This window comes from Gavialis gangeticus, unplaced genomic scaffold, assembly GCF_001723915.1.
Source record: "Gavialis gangeticus isolate Ggan-Ray unplaced genomic scaffold, GavGan_comp1, whole genome shotgun sequence".
In the NCBI taxonomy this organism is placed as follows: Eukaryota; Metazoa; Chordata; order Crocodylia; family Gavialidae; genus Gavialis; species Gavialis gangeticus.
In genome coordinates, this window is record NW_017729033.1 from 66,779,458 (window position 1) to 66,806,459 (window position 27,002).

At 44.6% G+C, this 27,002-nt stretch overlaps 1 protein-coding gene across 2 annotated transcripts in view; it reads right to left on the reverse strand.

Annotated features, from left to right (window-relative positions):
• Positions 1–27,002, reverse strand: part of GABRA2 (gamma-aminobutyric acid type A receptor alpha2 subunit) — a 145,595-nt gene that overhangs the window by 64,430 nt on the left and 54,163 nt on the right. For both annotated transcript variants that reach the window (XM_019526601.1, XM_019526602.1), the window contains exon 4: positions 20,326–20,393. In XM_019526601.1, the coding sequence (XP_019382146.1) occupies positions 20,326–20,393 (68 nt within the window). The remainder of the gene's footprint in view (positions 1–20,325; positions 20,394–27,002) is intronic.

The following is a 27,002-nucleotide window of genomic DNA, read 5'->3' on the forward strand; positions in this document are numbered from 1 at the left end:
CCCCCACTTGCCCACCACCACTTCCTGCCCACTACTACTCCATTCCCACCACTGCTTCCCCTGCTGCCCACAACTGCCAGCACTCCTCCCCGACCTGCCCGCAGCCACTGCTGCCAATTCCCTACCTGTATGGCCAGAGTCAGGGCCATCCTATGGGTAAAGGTGGGAGCACAGTGTGTGCTACCCCTGTGGGAGTGATCAGGGCTTGGCTCCAGACATGCACAGCAGGGGCAGCCCAGGAACCGGCTGGACACAGTGAATTGGTATGCACCTGCCCATGGGCTGGATGAAATCGCTTGGTAGGCCTTATTTTGCCAACCCCTGCTCTAGAAAGATCCTTAAGTTGAATTCATAACATAAATTTTATAGTACTATTCTACAGTGTCAGCCAAAATACTATCCAGCATAGTACCTTCATTAAATTAGAAGAGTCTACAAGACAATATTATAAAGAAATGCTTTGCTTATTCCATGCTGAGTGGTATTTGAGATGTTGGCTTCACAGATGAAATCTAATACAGTATATTTAAATGCACTGAATTAGCTATCAAGTTTGTATCATGCAAATCCCCTGGGACAGAAAACATGATAACATGGGTCTGATCTACCTGATCCGGGTGTTTATACATACACTCTAACAGTCACAGCATGGAACAGATTTCATGCCTACAAGTCCTCCACACCTGACTCACATGGATACAGAATGCTTGAGGTTTGTATAGGTGCAGTGGTCATATTAGTTTGTACAGTAGTTGTATAGGTAGGCTGGTAGCTGATGATATACAAACAGCAAGCCTTGCTTATATAGAAGCAAACACTGAATCAATTTTTGCCTTCCCCAAAGCCTTTCTTCTTCTCATCTTTACAAAGAATCTTTGACTCTTGCAATGTGCGGGGCAAGTAATGGGAGCTCAGATATTTCCTGCTGGTCTTTAGGGGATTTGCAGTAGCCCTACAAAATCATTCAGTGGAGGTTGTGGAAATACTGAAGTATTGTGTTTCTCAACATTTTCGCTTGTAACGCATACAAGACTATTGTAATATCAGTTTTATATGTACATAGAATTAATGTTGTCTAACCCTGGAAAAGCCTGGGGGAAAGTTGCTAGAGGAGCTCTGTAAAGTTCTAACTTCAGTGTTAAAAAAAATCCTTCTTGCAGCAAAGTTTGTGATCTGAAACTCCATGGCTTTTCTAGATCAGTTAACTGAACTTTCTCTGAAAGTTTCAATGAAAAATTTGCAGTTGACCCAACTGCTTGTCAAAAAACATGGTAGGGTAAACCACTAGGGCAGGGGTTCTCAATCCCCGGGCCGTGGCCCACTGCCGGGCTATGGCAGGTCAGCTGCCAGTCCCCAGCATGGTCAACTGCCGAACCGGAAGTGGCCATGGACCACCAAACCATGCCACGCCAGAGCCAGGCAGAGAGGCCACGGTGTGGGATATCCCTACCTGTCTTCCAGCCAGAAATTCTGGCCATGGTTGGCTGTGACTGCTAGGCTGTGGTTTGCTGGGCCACAGACACTTCCAGGCTACGGTTTGTCACGTTATGGGATAAACACTTTGGGAACCCCTGCAATAGGAAATTTGCATCCATCTTTTTAATAAGAAATTAATTTCTGCTTGGTACATGACATTTAACACCATAGAGAGAACAGAATAGTGCTCTATGGAAACAGCAGTGCATCCTGCAGTTGGATGAAGGAACCATTCCAGTCCAATCCATTCTATTCCTTCCTCTAATTTTGTCAAAAATCAGTCTTTTGCTCTGAAAATTCAAAGGCCTGAAACATTTGAAAAAAATCTTTAAAATCACCTATTCAACCAGTGTGGATGAAACGCAGTCTTATATCCAGATCCATTTATGAATGAGGCCCTCAGAATATGGCTCTCTCTCTTTCAATAAAGGAGGATTCAGATCCTTCTTCAAAACCATCCCTTCCTTTCTGCAGACTCCTGGAAGATAAACTGTGCATAGAAGATAAGCAGAAGGCAGGAATGGTCTTTGAGGGGTGCAGACAAGAGAAGCAGGGATGAATTCCTCTGGCATCACAGTTTCCTTGGAAAAGATACTATCCCCTGGGAAAATACTACCTTACTTAAAGTATCAGCTTCAGCACTGTAACACTGACAGGTCCAAATATTTCTGTCCCAACTTTGGTACTTAGACAGGTCCAGAGAAATCCCTACAAGCAAAACTCATATGTTTTCATGGTGCCAGGAACTGGACTGGGGAAGAGAGACATCACTATGAGCCAGTCAGTGTGATTAGCAAAGGTCTTTGAGTAAGGGTGAACCTGGCCTCTTCAGAATCTCTGAGGATAGACTGAGTTTGGTTTGCAACCTATTACTGAAGGGAAGCACCACTCCTTCTTCCAAACAGAAAAGGAAAGGAGCTATCTGAAGAGTCCTTGTAGACAGTTCTTCCTCAAGATGTACTGATTAAGATAATGATCCAGGCCTCACATGTTAAGCAAATGTGGCAATAAATTCACTGCATCTCTGAAATATTTTGGCTATGAAAAGTCATAGCCAACTAGGTGGCTACTAAATAGTCAAAGAAAGTAAATATACTGATTTTTTTTATGAAGGTAAAAAATAATAGCCCTGGAAATACCTATGCTGTAGGCGTTAATTTCATTATTAAAATAATGAAACAACATATTCATTATTTTATTGTAGATAAAACAACATCAATATATATAGCATAACCCAAATTATTCATTGATTTACATCTTGTGCATCCCTTTAAACTGGAAGAACCACAAATTAGAGTTTATTTTTTCTATTAAAAAAGCTCATCTAAAATACACAATGGAAGAGAGATACCTGGGAAATAGAAAAGTCAATAAAAAATCTAGCAGCCAGTCCACCCACTTTCATAGGAGAGCTGCTTTAGCTTTGTTGTCAGGTAGACTAAGTGGCACCAGTATGGCTAACTCTGAAACAATAATGCAGAAAAAGCTTATTAAAAGTTTCATTTCATATTGATTACTCAGTACACTTTTGCAGCAGCAAACTGGTTAGGTGTCTCTAAGCAGTTCTGCAAAGAACTGCTAATGCTTGATTGTTTTATTGAGGAAATATAGATACAGGTCAGTAGGGCACCCTAACAAGTTAATGCATAGCCAGTTTAAACAATATACTGAACAACTGAATGTAAGAATACTGTTTCTTTTGCGCCTTTATGGATGGTCAAATATTATACAATAATAACAACCAAAACTTAAGAAAAGAATGATCAAAACAAAACAAAAAATACTTTTCTAATGCAAAAAAATACTTTTCAAAATGTAACACAAAAATATTAGGAAGTTCCTGGGCTAATACTCTGACTAAACTTACCCCACACACTTATTCAGCTCCCGCCACCTACACACATTTAGCATCTTACTCTGCATGTAATCCCACTGACAGGCAAGAAAAAGAAAACACTCCGATTAGCTCTTTTCTACAGGTTTTACAATCTGACTGTATTTTTTTGCACAAAACAGCTATTGCTTAGGAGTGAAAATTAATATAATGTCCCTTTTAATATTTATAGCCTCTTTCCTTGAGGAAATAATACTTCTTCCTGCTTAAGAAGCACTGTATGCCTGAACAGAAGGGAAGCTTTGTCAGAAAATAATTCTGAGGAGAAGTGGTAAAAAAACACTTTAATCAATAAAGTGAGAAATATATGCAATAAAAATGAAGCGTCCTTTATATTTAAAAGTAAAGCATATTAGTTCTGATAAGCATGTATAGAAAGGAAGCCACCCTTAAGTGTTTAAATGTTTATCCTTCACTTTTTGTCCTTTTCTCAGCCATGTTCCATCCAAAGTTTGATTATGTTCTACCTCATATTTTTTAAAATATCAAAATGAAGATTTTAACTTAATTACAGATCCTGTAATTAGCTCCTTTAATAACAATTTAGCCTTATAGCTTTCCATAGACAATTATGGTAATTAATGATTCAGAGACACTGTTTTGTTTTTCAGTTGCTCTGTATTTTTTGTTTTTTGTTTTTTAAATATGCAGCTTTTCTCTCTCAGGCTACTGTCACAATAAATTTACAGCACTGACCTAGTTGGAGGCCTTTAGGGCTTTACATCACAAAGCTGAACTTAGCATTCCATAGCAAGAACACCACAACAGCTGAAACTTTAAAAGTACAATCTGTTTTATACTACACTCTGGTTTTTCTTCCTTAGCTGCAGCTAAAATAAAGTTAAAAAACAACTCCCTCATATCACCATATCCTTTGACCTGTGACTCTAAACTCTGGAGCAAATATACTTTCACATTTTATGAAGTGAGAACAAGTAGATCTGGATTTCAGACACTGAAGTACCAGTCCATTAGTTGGGATACTGCTAAAATTTGTCATAGTATGCTTCTCATGTCTTGTGTACAAATAGAGTCAATTAAATTTAAAGGCAGGCATGGGATTATATTCTACAAGTTTAAATGGAAATACATAATATTATTTATGAGAAAGCACGTAAGATTTTGAGTTTCGGTGCATCATGCAAAAGAAACAAACATAAAACTAGTATTGCCCTTAACATACTCATGAGAGCTGCAACGAGAGGCAGTCAGTAGGTTTTGTGCCCGGGGCCAACAAGGAACAGCTGTTGCTCCAGGGAAGGTGTCAGCACAGCAGCTGCCAAGTATATGAACCTTCTCACACATCCGTCACCATCACTGCTTCTTGTCCCAAGCAGTGATGTGAAACACTGATTTTGGCAGTGAGAAAAAAGGCTGCAGGGATATGAAAAGGACTCTATATACAGTAGCATTAATAGCCTGACTACTGCCTGCACCAATACCTCTCCTGACACCAGTGACATCTCCCATATAGAATAAGAGGCAAGGGAGACTGACAAGGGGACTTCTACTTCTGCTCCCCAGGCCACAGCCATAAGCCCCACTGCCACCACTCCAATGCCCCTCTCCTCCTTATGCAGAGCTCAGGCCCCATATCCCACATGGCCACCCACTACTGGCTATAACTCCATTAAAGACAATATTTATAACCAAATCTTATGTTTCAAGGCTGTATTTGTTCATCTGTATAGGTCAGGAAGGAAGGAATCCCCTCTCCACCTATAATTTGGCTCTGGGTGTTTTTCTTCTTTCACTGAAGCATCAGAGATCGGCTGTAGCTGGAGAGGGGATGTTGAGCAGAGTTGGCTTAGAGGCTAGTGACAGACATTACACTTAAACCAGTTAAGTGATCTGTTACACGTTTAAACCAGTTTCTGAACAGACATTCAGTGCACATAAACCAGTCTGAAAATGCCTCAAACTAGTTTGAGATAAACTGGGTTGAATGTAGTATTAGACTTAACCGATCTGACTCAAACTGGTTTATGTAATGTCTGTCCCAGACCACTTCCTGGTTTAACTGAAACCAGAGTACCCAGCATCCCAGACACTTTGCAGACCTGGCTGGGGCTCTTCTCTCTGCCTGGACCTCTGGCAGAGACTTGTAGACACAGGAAGGTATGCCTAGCTCCCCCCTGCCCCATCTCCCCTCCCCCAACCACTCACTGCTTAAGCAGGGATTCCCCCCTGCTGTCTCCCACAGCATTGGTCATAAGCAGCATGTGGTATGCTAGCTAATGCTGAGAGGTGTTTGTGTAAGGCAGACAGGGCAGTGTCCATTTACGGCTGTTTGGAGCTAATGAACAGGTAGCTGGTAATGACCCTCTGTTCCTTCCTTGGAAAAAGTTGTTTAAGAACTTGAACTAATGAGAGAGGTGTTGTTTTTGCTGATGGACTGATAAATACCTTATAACTCCCTGCTGTGTAACTCAGTGTTGGCACTGTCACTGGTCAGAGAAGCAGCAAGGTATGGGGGGGGCGGAGAGGCAGAGCACTCCCTAATAAGAGCATCCTGCAGGGGCCTAGCCATGCCCCCCCCTCAGCTCAGCACTTGAAAGGGAAGGGAGGGCTGCTCTAGCACCCTCTGGCTTCTAGCCTGAACCACTGCAGGCATGTGCTGGCATTTCCTCAGTCCAGAGGGGATATCTGTACTGTTACAAACTGGTTCAGCCTAGCCAGGTCAGACTAACCTGCAAAGACTGAATCAATTCAGGCTTAGGCTTTTTGAATATTTGTCCCTAGCCAGGGATAGTACAAAGAGTCTTCTGCAATGCCTAACTACTTTGTCATGCTCCACTGTTCATGGTTTTGCTGATCATTAAATCTGGACTAAGGAAGGACTCTTCCGCATGGTAAGATTAATACAAATCTTTTCTTTTTTCTGTCTTCCTCCACAGTCTGAAGTATGGAATCACCACGGTAGATCCTCTGACTACATCTCACCCAATGGATCTCCTTCTGTTTCAGGAGCTTCTGGAACTGGCAATGCTTGATCACTCTTATTCTCTGGGTGCGTCTACACAAGATGCTTTACTGCACATTAGCATACGCAATAAGTGTGCGTGTCTACATGTACACAATCTTACTGCACAGTAAATTACACTACTTGTGAGTAAATTTGCTACCTGCAAATGCAAGTGCCCACAAGACCATGCCCTTTATGTGGCAGCTGACAGAAATCTTCACGTCCCAGGACCCAGGCCACAGCCATGCTATGTATAGCACCATGGGTGGCCTACCCAAGCCCCTGCTCTTGCCTGACACCCGCAGTGACATGTTGCCAGTGGAGGGCTCCGCAGGACACCAGCAGCCCATCCCACTGAGCTCCCTGGCTGTACTCTCCACCAGTAGCTCAGGGAGCCCAGGCCAGCACCTGCCCTAACAGCTCTGCAGCCTCAGCCCAAGCCACAAGGTGTGGCCAGCTGCCAGCAGTGTCAGCTCCTCCCTGGTAAGGCTCCTGCCCAGGTGCCTGCACGCCATGCCCTACAATCCAAAGAATCCACCCAGAGCTGCACACAGATGCTGTCAACAGCCAGGCCTGAGCAGAGCTGCCAGCCATGCCCCCTGCTACACTGGGGGAAAGGGCCATTCCCACCTTGGCCCCTGCCCCCACTCTTCCTCCCTATCTGGCCCAGCCATACTCCTCTGGCCCCTGGGTTCCACCACCACAGCACACAGTGAGGCAGGAGACAGTGAAAACCTTTATTGAGCAGCCTGTGCCCCTACTCCACCGTGGTGTGGGTCCAGCCCAGGCATCTGTTAAAATGGGCCTGGTGGAGGTCCAGCTGGCTGGTGTACGGCCACATAAGCTAGGGCAGAAATTGGTAGGAAGGGTCCCCAGTGAGGAAGAGAGCCATGACACCCAGCTGCAGGTCTGGCACCCCCAGCATGAAGTGGCCCCTCTATACCAGGCCTTGCAGGGCATAGTTGCGAAACATGTGGGCATCGTGAGCACTGCCCACCCAGCTGGTACTCACATTTGTGAAGAAGCCACAGTAGTTGATGACAGCCCAGACCACAATGGAGTGCAAGCACCTCTGGCTGTAGTAGGGCTGGTCACTATGGGACAGGCAGGTGATAGGGATGTGGGTCCCTTCCAGGGCCCCAATGTACTGAGGGAATCCCAGGGCATGGTACCCCACCACCCCTGTCACAGGATCATGCAGGTGGAACACTGTGTACCCCAGCACATCCTGGAGGCACCACACACTTCCAAGACAGTCTCCCTCACAGTAGCTTCACCTACCCCAAAGAGATGGCCCATGTACTGGAGGCTGGCAGGCGTGGCCAGCTTCAGCAGGGCAAAGGCCAGTTGGGTGTCCATGTGGGGGCAACCGCATGTTGGTGTTCTGCCATTCTAGGTATGGACGGACCTGCCCCAGGTCTCAGAAGGTGGTCCGGGTCATTTGGAACACCTTCAGCCACTGCTCATCATCTCAGGTCTGCTGGCCAACGTGCAGCCATCAATCTTGGCTGGCTCGGCAGGCCCAGAGGCAGCAGAGCTGGAGGCCCAGGAGGACAAGGGTGGCTCCAGCTGTGGCATCCAGCAGTCCATTGTCAGTGTCCCTGCCAGGATCCAGCCAGAAGGACGGGGTCCAGGTGACATCTGCGTGGTGGTGGCCCTGGGACAGAGCACTGCAGCAAGGAAGGTGGTTGCTGCATGTGGGGGAGCTGGGAAAGCCCAGATAGCCGTGGGCCAGGCAGCAGTCAGTGTATCAGGCCAGCAGGTCCAGCATGGTGGCCAGCTGGAGACCAGGCTGCTGGTCATCACTGCCAGGGGCAGGGGCTGGAGCAGCCATAGCATGGGAAGACAGAGGCAGCAAGAAGACAGCTGCTGCTTGCTGCCCCTGCGCTGTGCACATTGCTCCTGGCCAGGGAAGTGGCTGGCCAGGGAGCAGGGAGTGGGGCTGCCAGCTGCTAGCAGTTGCAGGCAGAGCTTCGACCTCCCCCAACCCAGTGGTGGCAGGGGCCCACTGCAGGGCTACAGGAAGTGGCAGCATGTGTAGATGCCTGCCCAGGAGTGTTTACTCACAAATAGTTTACTTGCATGTAAATTAAACCCGGATCAAATGGATGTGTAGATGCACCTTCTGAGACACACAATTTAGATATTTAGCCTAACTTATGAAGATAAGACAAGAAGCAGCCTCCTAGCCCAGAATCCTTCCCCTTGAATCTGTAGGCCATTATTTACCTAAGGATTCACCAAAATTACCACTTCCTTAAAACACACCTGCAAGGCACAGTCCTGAAATGCCAAGAACACCATATAACAGGACTGTCCAACTTCCAGGAAGCCATGGCCCACATGCATGCAGACCACAGACCCAGGGGCTACACACTAAGCCATTCCCCCCACCCATCCACTCAACCCTTTCCCATCGACATGTGACACATGGGCTGCCCAGTGCCCTCCTGCTGGAATGTTCCCCCCACCTCCCAGCCCTGTGCCAGCAGCACCCCCTGCATAGGCAGCCTTGCTCCCCCTGTGCCTCATATGTTAGTCTGGGAGAATGGGTTGCTGCATATACTTCTGGGAGAGAGAGGGAGTAAAGCTTCCTGTGTTATGGAGCTGTCCATGCTGTTCATATGGCAGAGAAGGCACTGGACAGCCCAGCTTTCCTCCTCTCAGCCACGTGTGCTGTATGAGAAGCCCTTTCTCTCCCCCCTCTCCCACCCCCATACGAAGTTTGCCTCTTTCTGTGAAGCCAGAAGAGGGGGTTGTGGCCCATACAGCCAGGAGACGGGAGCGCTGGGCTGCCCAACACCTTCCCTGCTACATGTGCTCCATGGGCAGCTCCACAGAATATACAACCTAGTGCCACCCTTCCACCCCCACTGCACCCCGCTCTGTCAGCCATATGCACCACCCACCTGGGTGGTGGGTAAGCTCCCTTTCTGCTGAGCATGCAGTTGAGGCAGTCCAGCCCCCTCCGAGCTGTAGTGGCAGGAATAAATGAGGAGAAGTGGCATCTGAGTGGGAGCTAACCCTTTGGGGCTATATGTGGCCTACAGGCCACCAGTTGGACATCCCTGTCCTATAATATGTAATAAATTAGAAGAGAGGAGATGAAGCTCTACCTTTATAATGACAAGAAAGCAATTGGTTAATACATGTTCAGAAGACCGTAAGAAAAGGGATTAAGTCTTTGGACTTGATATTAGGTAGTTGGTTCAAATGTAATGGACTATAATATAAATGTGGTCAAAGTAGGTTCCTTCTGACATGAATATTTATAAAACTGGAAACTCCTGTGAATATTCTAAATGGTGTCAAGTAAAAGGCAGCCCTTAAGGTTGAATTATTACAATTCAAGAATTAAATGTAAATCAACAATTAATGTAGAGTTTCTTCTAATCACATATAATGTATCCAAATGCAAAGTGAGAGCTGGAATTTGGCTTTGTTTTAATTTTGTTTTTAAATGCTAGTCATCCATTTGTTTTTACATATTTGCTGGGTTTATTTCTATTTAAAAGCATAGTACATTCTTGCCACAAGAAATTTTTTAAAAGGTTACTTACTATATTTCACCAAAAAATTTACTCAAAGAAAGTATTCCTGATCCTGCCTCACTACTGCACTGCTACAGCTTTATACCAGCTTAACTAAAGAAGCATCATTTTTCAACCACCTTGTCGGTGCAACAAATAGGATCTCAGGGCCTGGCAGCCCTGTGCCTGGCCTGACTGTGCTGTGCGGATTCTAGTTCATCAGAGTTAGCATCTACAAGGGATTACCTGATTCTCTCCTGCCACAACTTGATCTTATAAGATATTTCAGATCGGGAGGAGTCTAATTACCCTTGTAGCTAGATTCTGGTGCGCCGGACTTATCCCATCTTCTGGAGTTCCAACCTCCCCTACACCCCGACTATGTGCCACTTTGATGTTAACCATCCGTTGCGTACTAAGATCTTTATGTGTGGACTTGTTCTCTGATTTGCTGTATGGGCTTGTGGTCATATGTGGCCTGTTGGCCTGATATGCTGGTCCCCTGGACCTTAACAGCCCTCCAGTTGGGACCACTCATGAAGTGAATGAAAGAAATAAATCAAGTACCCTTCTGTTGAGGTGGGAGACTTGACAGCTTATAAGCAGAGTCTACCCACTGTGGTTTGGTTGTCTTTTTATTTTTATGGAGTTGTTTCCCTTTCAAGCAGGGCGATACTTCTTTGGTTCCAAAGAAAAACTCCCACAGATGCAAAGGCCCCATCTCTGGGTGCTGACTTGGCTCCATCCTGACCCATCTGAGTCTTAAGTACACCCATGTGTGGACTCTGTCTCTCTGGCATCTCACCAGTCTCTCTTTCCTCCCGGCAAAACAAACAAAAAATCCCTAGGTCCTTATTTTTGTTGTGTCCACCCATCCTGCATCCAGCTTGTCCCTCCGGCGAAGATTCCAGCTGGCTCCTGCAGCTGTCCCTTACTGCAGGCTCGCTGCTGGCTGACAGCTGACTCTGCTCGCTCCTGAGCCGTCTCTCCAGGAGCTGCTTTCTCCACAGGTCTCCCGGCCACACCCTCTTCCAGCGCATTATTTTGTTTTTCTTCGTCCCTTGGGTTTGAGTTTGGGCTCAGGGTTGGAAAACCTGAATAGATGCGGGGTGGTCCGATTCAAACTGAACAGCTGCTCATAAAACATGTTCTCGGCATCTTCTTTGCTGGTGTTGCTCAGTCTGGCATGTCTGGTAAGTCCCCTCTGGCTGTGGGAGCAAGCAGGGTTTTCCCTGCCCCCATCTTCACATACCTATCATCCTGAATTGCACCAGTCCCATATCAAATAGTTTCCTAATCTCAAAATCAAGCCATGTGTTTGTGTGTAAGCTGCTATTAAGTATGTAAAGCAATGATTATAGGGAAGAAAAGAAGAATGAAGTTTGGGCTACGTGGGTACAAGTGGGAAGAAGCCTTGGGCAGGAATGCCTTCCAGATGGTCTAATAATAATTTAATTAAGATAGTGATAAATCCCATACTAGACCAAACAATCCTAATATTCACTGCATGTTTTTTTCCAGACTTGTATTATAATGAGATAACTAGAACATATGACAAGGTATAGTAGGCAAGAGTGACTATAATTTTAATTTCAATGTTCTGCAGTGTGCGCATGAATGGATTACAAAAATTCAGATCCCTTACAGATTTTACCAATCCCTATACTTGTCAAATTCCCAAGAAAAACACTTTAAATAACTCAAAACCAAAAAGTCCATATCTGATTATTTGCAAGCATCACTGACACTTATCATGATTACTAATGAAAATGATTAAAGCTGTTTTGTAGCAGGTAATTTTCTATTTTCATATACATAAAGAAAATCATAAATGAATCATGGCAAATGAAAAACTATGTTCCTTTTGTCATTTGTAGCTGGAAAGGAAAAGCAAATGTCTGCTTCTGCATAGAAAGTCATCATAGAAGGAAGAAATCCTAGGCTTCCCTCCAAAACCAAGGAACATACGGATTCTATGATCTACAATCAAAAATACAAAGAGAAAGCCAACCAAAAGAAAACCACATGCTCACTTGTTGAAAAATTTGTCACCTACCATGACAACTGATCAGGCCTAATGCTATTTTCTGCTAGTGACAAATAAATATTTTTGAATGTCAAACTGAAAAAATGGTCACCATGAAACTTGCGTTCATACAGTACCCATTTGAAATTTGTTATGAAACAAATCTGTTATTAGGGCATTATGCAGCTGACAGCTTGTTTATTTGGATAAATTATTTTGGAGCTAAATTTCCTCAAACTAGCAAAAGTAATTAAGCCTTGATGAGAATCTAAAGTGGTCTCCTTTCTGAGGCTGCAAAAATTAATCAATTTAGCACAAAAAGTGTTACCTTTTAAAATTATGATTACTCCAATATTAAAATTATTGAACCAAAATTTTGACAAATTTTGTCAATAACATTTGCAGCCTGATACCAGTTACAGTAGAAAAAACTGTGGGATTTAATTGATAATCTGTGTTGTGGTGTTAGTGTTGAGCTACAGATTAAACCAGTGGTTGGCAACCTTCTAAGGCTGCGGGCCAGACTGACCCAATCTAAATTAAAGACAAGTGGATGGGCAGGTGCTAAGATCCAGCCACTGCTATCACCTTTCCCCATGGCAGTATGCAGGAACAACCTGCAGCCAGTCAGTGCTTTTCCCTATAGAAGCAGGAGCAAGCAAAGCTACTGAAGCTACCCACTACCCAACAATGCTAAAGCTCCATGTTCACAGGCCAGGGCAAAAGGATCTGCAGGCCAAATATGAACTAGACACAACCTGCATATAATCTGCTATACATTTCAGCAATAATCAATATCAAATAAATTATTAATTCAATAACAAGTCAAATAATAATTAGCATGAACTTTTTTGTCAGCAACCTGAACAAGCCATGGTATGCCACAGTAGTTCCATTAGCCCTTCTTTCCTTTCTAGTATGGCTCTCCCATGTTCCATATATAGAGTAAAATGGAGGGAGTGGGAATTACAGCCTGGGACAATGATCACCTGCAGACTTTATTCTGCATACCTCACTCTTCCCTTCCTAAGTGCTGGTGGAGAAACTGATAGAGTTAATGGGACCTACATTTCTCTTGTAGAAAAAATCCTTGAGCAGAAGTTCTAAACATAATACTGGCTAGAGGAAGTACTGGTAACAGAGCCTAGTTGGAGTACATCGTGGAACTGAGGACCTCAGTCAGAACAATGGAGAATGACTTCAGCAATTATGACCCTCTGTTCCTGAAGATCCCCTAGGATTTATACAATCTAGCAACTAAACTGTTGCCATTCCATTGAAAAATGAAATGAAGGAGGTATAAAACTCATCATCCCAATGAACTAATTTGGAAAAAGCACGCAAATGGAACACCATTTTTTTCTACTCAGAATAAATTCCTAAAAATACTTCTGAGTGCTCAGTAATGTTTTATATGTATAAAATCTAATGCTTGGCACTTCCACTCTATCAATGTTTCACATGATGCAATTACTTGGGAATTATTTACTTTAAACCATATAGATGGAAGTTTACTAATTGATGGTCGATACACTTTATAAAAAATAAGTTTAGAAATGTCAACTGCAGATATTAAAGTAAGCCTGAAAACTCTGGTGTCAGTAAAACTTAAACCACCTCTATTTACCTACCTACGTATCTACAAATAGGCCTTCAGCTAGTTGTTACAACTACCACATTGATTTGCTGTATTTCATTTGCACAATACCTTCCCCAAAATTTTAAAGAATGACTTCATATGACTTGACTCTTGTGCCTTTTAAACACATGTAATGACTCCCAAGAAAATAAGTGTTCTGTTGGTTTACAATCATCCTTTTATATTAAACATTTAATGAAATCCAGCATATACTGTGTTAACTGGCATAGAGCTCTTTGAAACTGGAAGTCCCACCAAGCAGATTAAGATTTCAAGGAGAAAGTTCAAAAATGAAATCTGAATCTCAGTGGCCCATTATGGTAAAGACATACCAGTTTCTGTAGCTGGTGACAAATAGTGGAGTGATGTGGCACCACATCTGGCCACCTCTGACTCCCCAGTTCAAGCAATGATGCATTCCTGAGAAAGTAAGGCAATTGGCTAGTTACCTCAAGTGTCTGTACACAAATGCACGGAGCCTAGGAAACATGCAGGAAGAACTGGAAGTCCTCACACAGTCATGAAACTATGATGTGATTGGAATAACAGAGCTTTGGTGGGATTGCTCACATGACTGGAGTACTGTCATGAATGGGTACAACCCATTCAGGAATGACAGGCAGAAGAGAAGAGGAGGAGTTGCACTTTATATAAAAGAGCTGTATGATTGTTCAGAGCTCCAGTATGAAACTGGAGACAGGCCTGTTGAAAGTCTCTGGGTTAGGGTTAGATGGGAGAGCAACAAGAGTGATGTTGCACTTGGTGTCTGCTATAGACCATCAGACCAGGAGGATGAGGTGAATGAGGCTCTCTCCAAAATAGCTAGTAGAAGTTTCCCAATCACAGACCCTGGTTCTCATGGGGGACTTCAAATCAGCCTGACATCTCCTGGGAGGGCAATGCAACAGTACACAGGCAATCCAGGAAGTTTTTAGAGACAGCTAGGGGCAAATTCCTGGTGCAAGTGTTGGAGAGACCAACTGGAGGATTTAAGGCAAAAGACCAGTTTGGCTTAGCAGAGAACTCTTCAGTGAGCTAAAATACAAAAAGGAAGCTTACAAGTGGAAATTTGGACAAACAACTAGGGAGAAGTATGAGTATTGCTTGGGCGTGCAAAGATGAAATCAGGAAAGCCGAAGTGCAACTGGGGTTGCAGCTAGCAAGGGATCTAAAGGGTACTAGTATGTCAGCAAGAAGAAAAAGATCATGGAAAGTGTGGGTCCCTTACTGAATGAGGAAAGCAACCTAATGACAGATGAGGCAGAAAAGGCTGAAGTACTCCATGTCTTTTTCACCTCAGTCTTCACAAACAAGGTCAGCTCCCAGACTACTGCACCCAGAAGCACACTCTGGGGAGGTGGTGAGCAGTTAACACTGGTGAAAGAACAGGTTACAGACTATTTAGAAAAGCTGGACATGTACAAGTCCATGGGGCTGCACATGATGCACCTGAGGGTGCTGAGTTAGCCAATGTGACTGCAGAGCCATGGGCTATTACCTTTGAAAACTCATGGTGGTCAGGGGATGTCCTGGGCAACTGGAAAAGAGCATATATAGTGCCCATCTTCAAGAAAGGGACAAAGGAGAATCTGGGAAACTATAGACTGGCCAGCCTCACCTCACCTTCAGTCCCTGAAAAAATCAGGAAGTAGGTCCTCAAAGAATCCATTTCTAAGCACTTAGAGGAGAAGAAGGTGATTAGGAACAGTCGGCATGGATTCACGAAGGACAAGTCATGCCCGACCAACCTGATTGCCTACTATGATGAGATGACTGGCTCTATGGAGAGGGGAGAGCAGTAGACTTGATATACCTTGACTTTAGCAAGAGTTTTGATACTGCCTCCCACATTTTTGCAAGCAACCTAAGGAAGTATGAGTTTGATGAATGAACTGTAAGGTGGTCAGAAAACTGGCTGGATGGTTGGGGTTAAATGGGCTCTAAATGGTTTGATGTCTAGTTGGTAGCTATATCAAGTGGAGTACCCCAGGGGTCAGTCCTGGAGCCAGTTTTATTCAATATATTCATCAACCACCTGGAAGACTGGATGGAGTGCACCCTCAGCAAGTCTGCACATGACACCAAGCTGTGGGGAGTAGTAGATAAGCTGGAGTGTAGAGATAGGGTTCAGAGAGACCTAGACAAATTGAAGGATTGGACCAAAAGAAATCTCTTGAAGTTCAATAATGACAAGAGCAGAGTCCTGCCATTATGATGGAACAATCCCAGGCACCAGTACACGCTGGGGACCGGCTAGCTAAACAGCAGCTCTGCAGAAAATGACCTGGGAGTTACAGTGGACAATAAGCTGAATATGAGTCAATATTGTGCCCTTGTTGCGAAAAAGGCTAATGGCATACTGAGCTGCATTAGAAGGTGGATTGTCAGCAGATCAAGGGAAGTGATTCTTCCCCTCTATTCTGTACTGGTGAGGCCACATCTAGAGTACTGTGTCCAGTTTTGGGCCCCCCTCACTACAGAAAAGATGTGGAAAAATTGGAGAGTCCAGTGGAGGGCAATGAAAATCGTTAGAGGTCTGGGACATATGACTTCTGAGGAGAGGCTGAGGGAACTGGGCTTATTTTGTCTGAAGAAGAGAAGACTTAAGAGGATTTCATAACAGCCTTCAACTACCTGAAGGGTGGTTTCAAAAAGGATGGTGCTAGACTGTTCTTAGTCATGGCAGATAACAGAATAAGGAGCAATGGGAATCACAGCAAGGGAAGCTTACATTAGATATAAAGAAAAACTCTCTCTCACTGGGAGGGTAGTAAAGCACTGGAACAGGCTATCCAGTGAGATTGTAGATTCTCCATCTTTGGAGGTTTTTAAGTCCTGGATAGACAAAGTCATGGCTGGGATTATATACTTGGGGTGGTCCTGCTTTGAGCAGGGAGTTGAATTAGATGATCTCCCTTCCAACCCTTATTTTCTATAATTCTATGATTTACAGATGGGCCAACTGGAGGCAGCCCTTCTTATGAGCCTGGGATGAAGCTCAGTCTCACACCAGTAGAACATGGTAAGACTCCTTACATTCCCTGCAACTCCCTGTCTATGGTGGCAGAACACTCCATCCCATCATTATCAGTGATTCCTGAAGATCTATTTCCAAGTTGCAACCTCACAAAAATAGTCCCATTTCCATTCCAACCTCTTCTGTAATTCCAAAATGTTCCTTTTTCTTGAATTATGCATAATATGGAGCATTTAATATCCAAATATATCAAATTATCTGCTTTCAAGTAAAACAGATTATTTGTCACATCAAAAATTTGAATGGTAAGGTTTTTAATTATTTCAGTGTTAAAGTTTGCAATGATGACAATATTTCTTCAGAAATGGTTCCAAAATTACACGGGTCAGTGAAATCAAACCATTTTCCCCAAACCTTGCAACATGTATTTCTCAGATTCTATTTCTCAGGAGTTCTGGCATCTTGCCCAGACTTATTATCCTTTTATCTGCTAGAGCTGTCAGTTACAGTCCCTCTAGATGTGCATGTAAAAGCGCAATGCAATCTGATGCTCAATCCACACAATAGTGTTTCCTGCCATGCCACATATGCCTGGCAGGAGGCATGGTAATGGGATTACAAATCAGATCCCCTCACATCTAACTGCTGGTGCAGGGGGAGCCCAGTATCATGATCCTGGCAAGAAGCCAGCTCAGCTGTGGGCTCTCAGCTGCAGCTGCAGGGAGTCTAGCCATAGCTCTAGGCTCCCAGCCACATGAGTGTTTGCAAGGGCCGCAAATGGTCCTGAGGCTGAGAATCAACAGCAGATGCAGGCTTTCACTTGGAGCACCCCTGTGGCTGGAAGCCCATGTTGGCTGTATACTACCAGATGAAGGAAGGCTTGGAGAGCCCCCACAAGCCCATATCAACTGGGGACTCCCAGTCCTGGGTATGCCTGGGATGCTCCCACAACTGAGAGCCTTTTTATCTGAGTTCCCAATTACAGGGGCAAGCTCCCAAGTTTGGGGGTACACATAGGCCCATGGCTTCAAGCCCCAAACAGCAGACAGGGCTCCCAGCCACAGGGGCCCCTTGCCACATGTTCAATTAATGGCATGATAGGAACAAGCCACAAAGTTATTACACGTATTTTGTTGCATAACTTTGTGACTTATACCTTCTTTTATCACACCATTAATTGATTGAATGTGTGGCCAGGTGACAAATTAAGGCATGATTAACTGGTTAATCACATCTTAAAGTGTAATGTGTAGATGGAGCCTTACATGTAGCACTCCCTGATCAGCCCACAAAAAATCATGGCAACCAATAGTCCAGAAAAGGAAGCTAGTTGGGTCTTTTACAGGACTTCAAGATTGCTCTCTGTGGCTCTGGACAGATGTTCACTTCTAGTGGTAAGAATGTCTGTGCAATTCCTACCACTGGAAAAATAGCCCAAATGTTGGAGGATACATACATTTCAATCCCCTAGCTGGAGAGCTACACAGACAAGCTCTCCAGCCAGAGGCACTAGAGAGCTACTCTTTAGATCACCCTAGTCCTTAGGGGTGTCCACTGATTGACAATATGCCCTCTTGATGCCTGGGAAGGGAACAGGCTGTCAATAGGCAGTTGGCAGCTGCTGAAGAACAACAGCTGCCACAAACACCCTGCAGAGGGTTCCAGCCCCAGGAGAATACACCCTCCATCCACCCTCCCAGTTCCCAACATGGGATTATAGCAACCCTGGAGGGGGGGCATTTTCCCACAGCAGGAAGGCTCCTGGAACTAGAACCCATGGGAAGGTATCTCTGGGTCAAACAAGAGAACTGCAGGGAGCAGGGTACTCTTCTTCTATGAAGGCAACACTGCAAGAGCCCTGGGAGTGTTGATGCTGTGATGCAGGTTCCTCCTGTCCTCTGAAATCCTTTGGGTTGAACCAGAGGATTGCAGGGGGTAGGAGGCCATTCTCTTTCAGTGGCAATGCTACTGGCAATGCTCCTGGAAGCATTGCTACCGTGGAGGAAATCCCTCCCCCGACCTCTGCATTCCTCTGGGTAAACCTGGAGGAAAGCAGTAGACTAGAAGCCATTCTCCCTGGTGTCAACTTTTTCTTGGCTCCGGGAAGGTTTCCGCTACAGAAGAATGCCCCCTGCAAATCAGCTGATTGGGAGGAAGGAGGGTGAATTTTCCAAGTTAAGGTTCCCACAGGGCTCCCTGACAGCTTACCTCTCTGGATGAGCTATCGGGGAGCCAGTGCTCTTCTTCCCTCCCTCTCCCATGGCCTATGATTTTAGGATCCATGAACGGTGAGGAAGAAGGACAAGGGACGGGATTTTCAGCATCCCTTTACCTGTTCATCAGCATTTATCCAAGCCAGGTCTCTCCTTCAAAACAGAGACCACTCCTTCCCCACTCTCTAGGTTGAGAGAAGCCAGGAAAAGCTCTATCACATGTCCTTGTGCTGCCAGAGTGGAGATCCCAAGTCTTTTATACAGTTAGTCCTTGCTTCCTGCAAATTCCACAAAGTTTAGTGACAGACTTGCGGCTCATCCCACATGGGAAAGCCCTCTTTGTTTGTCTCATGTAATGGTTTAAGGCAGGTCCCCAAGCATTACCCATTGTTATTTCTAGAAGCTATGTTCTAGGCCAATGGTGCTGCTTCTTATAAACACCTTCAGATCAGTTGTTCCTGCCATGATTACTCCCAACAGATTGAAGGAAGCTAGTTAACTAAAAACATGTGCATATGTTGTTTACAGGGTTGTGCTCATTGAATATTCCCTCCTGAAAATTAAAATGAACTAACCTTTTCAGTTATTTTTCCACAATTAGTCACTCTGAGATGTAGGGATATGAAAGGTTAAATGATTAATCATTTAATAGACAACTGCAGTGATAACTGGCTGTCTTACCCCAGTTATCCTTTACCTCCAGGCAGGTGCAGTCTAGCAAGAAAGAAGGGACAGAAGTCAGGTGATGACCCAGCAGGAATCAGAAGGCAGCAGGACAGGCAAGGGGAGGGAGGGAGGGAAGTGGGGTGGGGGTTGGACGAGTACCCATAGCCTAAGGGGAAAACAGCCAGCAGCCTTATCACTCATCAATTAATCAATTAGCTGTCTTTCACAGGTGCTCCTTCCCTCTCAGGGCAGGGCTTCACATGGGCTGTGTTGTGTGGATGGGCCTGCTTCCTCCCTGCTTCTCTCAGTCAAAGGCCCAGGAGCAGCTCCCAGCAGCAGCTGTTGTGTTATCAGTTAAACATCTAACCAATATAGCTTGAGGAGGTTAAATATTTTTAAATATTTACATCCCTTGTGAGGTGGTGCTTGAACACCTCTCATCCTTACAGAAGTAGCTAAAGAGGTTGCTTCCAAACTCCATGCATCATCTGGGACTACTGAGTGGCCAAAGCCACACCCATTACACCTGTATCCTCAGCTTTCTGCCCCAAACTCCCTGACATCTCTGAATGTACTATTCAGAGACAGGAGATATATGGTCCTCTTTTTAAAGAGTGGCTATGAACAAAGACTTTGACCAAAATATTTATGAAACTTTGGGAAATCTTTCAGGTAGGCTTTCCTTGTCTTCATTTTGCAAACCATTTCAAATCCACATGTGCTGAGAGAACAATCACTAAACATAACAATCCTTTAAGCTTCTATATTCTTTGAGATTCTACTTTCACTTGCATCTAATTTATAATGTTAAGATTCTATTGATTTCATTGGAGATACCCATATCATGCTCTTCTGTAAGTGAGAGCTGTATATCTATATCATGTCTCCTCAGATTTTCTATATCAGGCAAAAAAAAGATTAGTTTGTACAGAGACTCACCATGTCTGTGTCTGAAACAGGTCCAAAACTGGTCACATAGATGTTAGTGAAGACTTCTGTTATACTATCTAATGTAAGAAGAGAAAAAACAAACATTATTAGCATCCTTTTTTTTTTTATTCTATACACAAAGTGATGGGAAACATTAGGAACTAGATTCTACTCTCAGTTGCATGGTGGTAAATATGGACTAACTCCCCTGATTTCAAAGAACTACTTTGCCATCATATGGATATATGTATGTTACCAAATGAGAATTTGGCCCTGTGTGCTTCATTTTTGTTACAGAACTGTGAAACAGCAAAATGCAGACATCTTTCTCATCTTTATAGCCAGCAAAATAATTGCACTGCCTGGTATTTAATAAGGTACTATAATTCTAAACACAAAATGCCTTTGCTGGAGAGCTATTCTTCCTATTGTGGCAGACCACTGCTGTTAAGGCTTTCTAATTCAAGGCTATTTTTTTCAGACTGAATAGCTTGTTCAAAGCCAAAGACAAGAAAGAGCTTACAACACAATTACTAACAGCACTAAAAATAACTACTCAATGGTGTCCTACATTTTAATTAGATACATTTTTAAATGGTACATGTTTGAACTTAATAGTCCCTTCACTTTATATGCTATGTTACAGAATTTTTGTTGTGGAACTGTAAATACAGCCTGGGAAAAATTTGGCTCCTAAACACTACAGTCAGACAACCATGAAATCAGAATATTAAATATTGTAGGGATAAATAATTACCAAGTTTCCTAGCTTCAGTTTTCAATTAAGTTCAAAACAAAATGAGGTGTGCTAATGGTGATGGGGTACAACTGTAGATATTTCTTAAGTGGTAGCCCACTATCACATAAGTACCAAGGCAACAAGTGTTGCCTGACAGAAATCTTTTAGCTGAAAAAGAAAAAAAAGAATACTTAAATATACTAGAATCTGAGGAAAGGTTGAACAAACTCAGTGCATTTTGTTTGAAGAAAAAGAGATAAGGGACACATGATAGAAACTTTTAAAATTTGAAAAACTGCCATTAAACATAGACAGAAAATGTTCGCTTTGCCACAGAGGGCAGGGCATGAAGCAGTAGGTTTAAACTGCAGCAAAGCAGATTTAGATTAAATCTGATGGGGAAGAGGCTTCTTAGCTACATGAACCACAGGACAGTGAACAAGCTGTTCATGGAAGTTGTAGAACCTCCTTTAAACTCTCTACTGAAGAAGTGGCTGGATAAGCATCCACCTGGTATAATTTATGAACAGTGAAATCCTGTATCTGCCCAGGGGGCTGAATTAGATGAATCTCTTGAGGACTTCCCAATGATCCTGCTATTAACAAGGAATAATAACCTGCCCTTTGCTAGACACAATGCTGCTCTGGGATACAGGAGTAATCACAGGCTGTGTAAACATGTTCAAATAATCCAGGAGAATTTTCCTAGTTTTGTTCTCCTGGTAGAAAAACTTACCTGGAGATGTCTGAACAGATATTTGAATACTAAACGCCTGAAGAGCAGAGAGCTTGCAGTGCTAATGCTGAGTAGCCAGCAAAACTCAGCATGCTCTATAGACTCCCACAGTCTGCACAGAGACAGATGGCTACAGTGCATAGGGCAGCCCTGGTTGGCTGACCCAGACTGCTTAGAATCAGCCTTTGTCTCCTTGAAGCACAATATAGAGATGGTGAGGCAGGTATGTTCTGCTCCCTGCTCAGGGGAAGCAGAGTCCAGTGAGTGAAACACTGTCTCCCCACAGGGGGAGGGGTGCAAATCACCCTAGCATGCTGGAGTACTATGCTGTGGCTTCTCACAGAAGTATATAAACATTTGCTTTCCCAGGAGAAACTGGTTATTCCTAAGTTATTTAACTCTGGTTGTTCCTAGGTTATTTTTCTCTTGGAGCAACTATTTTTGTGCACTGTGGTTTCTCCATGGAGGAACTGAATATCTGTATGTGGCCATAGTGTCTGTTCCATCTTGAGTTTCATATTTGATTGTAACACCCAAGATATACATTGAGAGTATCTTCATTCCTAGTTAAAGCTGTTCTAAAAGCTACCTTTTACCAAAGATGCTGCATAGTCAGATATCATGTTTTATTAAATAAATCAGAGCTGTCAAATTGGCCGGCCATGAGGTACTCAGCCACCACCCATCTCATTGCTTCTGCTACTATGGTTGCTGGGGTCTACAGGCTCCCCATCTCTGCTTCAGCTTCTGTTCCTGCATCTGCCTTTGAGGGTAAGATGATGTGGTGGGAGGCGGCCCATGAAGAGGTCTGCCTTGTCCATGCTGCCCCTACAGCAGGGGGAGGAGATTGGGCTTTGCACAATGTGCATGCATCTGGGAAAGGAACCAGGCTGTGCATGTGGCAGCAGTGGGGGCTGCCTGTGCAGCTCAAGACAGCCATAGAGGACCACCTCTGTATTGTGCAGCCCACACTGTGCACAGCCCACAGGGCATGTGCCCCTCCCCCACCACACAGAAATCAGACAGCCCTAATGAGCCCATAAATGAACCCAAAAATATACATTTTACGTGATAAGTCTAGAATGGAGGAGGGCAGCATAAATGAGTTCCTTACATAATCAAAGATTTTTCTTACATACTGTAATAAACATGTTCATATGTATGTGTGCCATTGCCCTCTACTGGATGAAAACAGAAGTATTAATTTGTGTTTTATATAAGCTTTACATCCTAACAGCTAAGGGGAATACTGTAGTCATTACACAATGAACTCTGTTTATGTGTTTAGTTTTGGGACTGCAAAAGGCAATGCCCTTGCCCAGACTTTGCACTTACAAGAATTCATCCTAAACAATGCTCATTAACTATAAGGAGCAGCCTTATCTAAGCTATTTACAACATCATTAAGGCTCCTTATTTTATTTTATGGAGAGCCTTCTCTCTGTAATAACAGCCTTGAAGCTGACAGCTCCTAGTCAGGTTCAGCAATTATGCATTTAAACAGAATCCAACCATTTTTTTTAAAAGTAGACAGTAAAGCTGCAGAGAGTATATGCACTTAAGCAGTTTATGCACTTTACCAGTAAGGCAGATAACTGAAGTCTGCAGGCCACAGGTAAAAGATTGAGACCAGTGTAGCATCATGCAATTAAGCAAATTGAAAACCTATCCCATATGCCTAGAAGTGGAGTACATTATACACTGTAAACTGCTGTGAACCAAGAGCAGCATATAATTGCAAGAAATATACAAAGGGAACACAAGGAGAAATTGTGCTGGTGCAATCTCTTCTGGGACTTTGTCTTCTGGCAGATGAATAACCCTGTGCTGTCATTTATGATGGCACTTATACACCTCTTTCACAGTCAACAACCAACTGCACATTTGTTTTTATAGTTTTGGATTCCAAGCATCCTTTCCTAGTCACCAGACTACCTATAATGTATTTTCTTATTTTTAATACAATAAATAAAATATGCTTTTTAACTACAAGTTATCCATTTGAGGTACTTTCTGTATTCTGGCACATAGAAGATCCTTCCTTAACATATCCTAAGTATGGCTACATTATTCAAATTATGGTAATGTCTAGGAATTCTCTACAAATACATAACAAAAAGGCACTCCCTACCCCAAAAAGTTTACAATAAAAAATATAGAACAAGGACACCCAAAGCTTCTGGGACTGCCTTGTTCTCAACATGCCAATAAGACTAAGTAGGTTTGGATAAAGCATCCTGGGAAGCGCAAGTATAGTTCAGAAGTGCAGAGACTGCATATTGCTCATGAGAAACTTTCCAGAGTGGATTATACTATCCCAGTGGTCACCTGGCACAGGCCACAGTGAAATGGAAAAGTGACAAGACAGAACACTCTTCAGGGGGCAAAAGAGTGCTTCAGGGATTAATTGTAAAATTTGGCCTGCACTCCACCAGTAACATGCAATCCTAATTATAATTCTACCAATGGTAAAGCATCACTGACCATCTGGTGTTCCAAAAAACCAGGAACAAGGTCCAAATGCAGTTGCAGTGGTGTAACCTGGGGTAACGCCACTAAAGACAACACAGGCACTCTGAAGCTACTGGTCAGGGCTGGATGCCAAAGCAGACACACATCTGCTGGATGCCAAAGCACACATCTGAGCCCATGTGTGCCCTCAGATTCCCCGCAACCGCACCACACCAGGGTGGCCTGTCTCTGGCAGACAAGGATTTGACACACAGGTAAATGAGGTGAGTGAGGGGGAGGGGCAAAGTGCGAGGCCAGCTGCAGGAGATCGGGAAAGGTTTTTGTACCCTCCAGGCCCCATATAGCAGTGCCAGGAGGGATCCGCATGAATAGACCATGCAAACAGGTGCACTATTCTGGGGTGCGCCGGAGATTGCACAGTGTTCACGCAGGGGGGCACACAGAGGGGCCTGAACTGTACACGCCAACGGCCCCGGACGGAGACTTTGGGAGAGTGACAGAGGAGGAATCTTCAACCATGGTACGGGCACGGTGCACAGCCAGGGACCCTACTCCAGTGATGCCTCCCACCCGGGGCTCCTCTGAAGCCTCTACCCAGATGGAGCCCTTGGGAGGGTCAGCACCACCTTGCCCGCCCCACCTGTGGGGGTTGCCTGGTGGGGGCCCTGAGGCCTGGGAGTTTGGGGGGGGGTGGGGCAGACAGGAGTCCCTTCACCTGTTCCATGTGTGCCCAGCTTGAGGCCCTGGAGAGGCAGGTGAGGGAACTCCAGGCAGAGGTTAGCAGGCTGCGGTGGATCAGGGCTGCTGATCATGAGATTGATGGGTACTTTCATTCTCTGCAGGATCACACACCTAGCAGGAAGACAACACAGCAGGGGACCTGATGCAGATGTATGTAAGACGGTCACCTCCAGACAGCTGGGACAACTTCTCTAGTACAGCTGGGGAACAGGTATGAGGCCCATGGCCATGGCATCACTGAAGGACAGTGCAGTAGAGGAAGCCACGTCCACAACCACCACTATGCAGACTGAAGGACAGCTGGACAGCAGGACGAAGAAACGCCACAGAAAGTCACTGTGGTGGGCAACTCCCTCCTGAGAGGAACAGAGGGAGTCATCTGCAGCCCAGATCACATGGTATGGGAGGTATGCTGCCTGCCCGGAGCTCAGCTTTGGGGCATCACTGTGAGGATTCCTGACCTAATCCAGCCCTCCAACTACCATCCCATGGTCCTCACCCTATTTATATGGGTATAAATGATGCAGCCAGGAGCAGCCCGGGCCAAATCACGAGTGACTACAACGCTCTGGGGGCAAGGCTTAGGAGATCAGGGGGTGCAGGTGGTCTTCTCATCGATCCTCCCAGTCAGCAGTCATGGCCAGCACCATGACAGCTGCATTAGAGAAGTCAGCTTGCAGCTCTGGAGTTAGTGCCATCATGTGGGTTTTGGCTTCCTTGACCACGATTGAGAAGGGGCATGCTGGGACATAATGGTCTTCATCTCCCTTTGAAAGGTAAGAGTCTGTTCTCTTACAGGTTGGCTGATCTCCTATGCACGGCTTTAAACTAGGTTTGTCAGGGGATGGGGATGCAGAAGACAAGAGAAAACCTAGGAACAACAAACCATGAGCCATGTGCTGGAACAGTCCATGTAAGTACTAAGGGGACTAACAGGCATCAGGACAGGGGGGTACCAAGGGCATCTATCGGGAGGCTTAAGTGTCTCTATACTAATGCTAGGAGCATGGGGAACAAGCAGGAGGAACTCACACCCCTGCTTGCAAACAAAGACTTTGACCTAGTTGGATTAACTGAAACCTGGTGGGGCCCTACCCACGATTGGGCAGTAGGCATTGAGTGCTATAGGCTGTACAGGATGAGGGGGGCATTCCTCTCTACATAAAGGAGCAATATACATCTTCCATAATCAAGATGGGATCAGAAGAGGGGCAAAGTGAGGTACAGTGGGTCAGAATATAAGGGGGTCAGAGGGAAAGGGACTTGGTAGTGGGGGTCTATTATAGACCGCCACACCAGGATGAGCTAGACATGGAATTCTCAAGGCAACTCTCAGAAGCAGTACACTCAAGGGATTCGTTGTCACGGTAGTTTTACCCTGACATCTGCTGGGAGGAACAATCAGCTAGATCTGATCATTTACATAGGCTCTTAACCTGCATACAGGACCTTCACCTCATGCAGGAAGTATATAGTCCCACTAAGGGAAATGCTTTACGGGACTTGGTGTTTGCTACAGGGGATGATGGGAGATGCAGGGTAACCTAGGGGAGAGTGATCACCAATTGTTGGAATTCATTATCTGGAAAAAGGTGGGAAAGATAACTGGTAAGACAGAAGTGCTAGACTTCAGAAAGACTAGCTTAATAATCTCCTGAGCTCACTGAAAAGAGGCACTGAAGGACAAAAGCATTTTGGCATTGTTGAGATGGCAGGCCAGGAACGGTGGTCATTCCTCAAAAGATCAATCCACTGGGCACAGAAGGGAAGAATCTCATTGCATATAAAGTGGGGAAGAAGGGCCAAGAAACCCTCTTGCCTGAACAGGGAAATCCAGGAAAGCCTAGGACTGAAAAAATAGGCATACAGACTGTTGAAGAAGAGAGTAGCCACAAAGAAGGGGTATACCTACATGGCTTGCACTTGCAGGGAGTCAGTTAGAAAGGCCAAAGCAGCAATAGAACTCAGGCAGGCATAAAAAATTAAAGACAGCAAAAA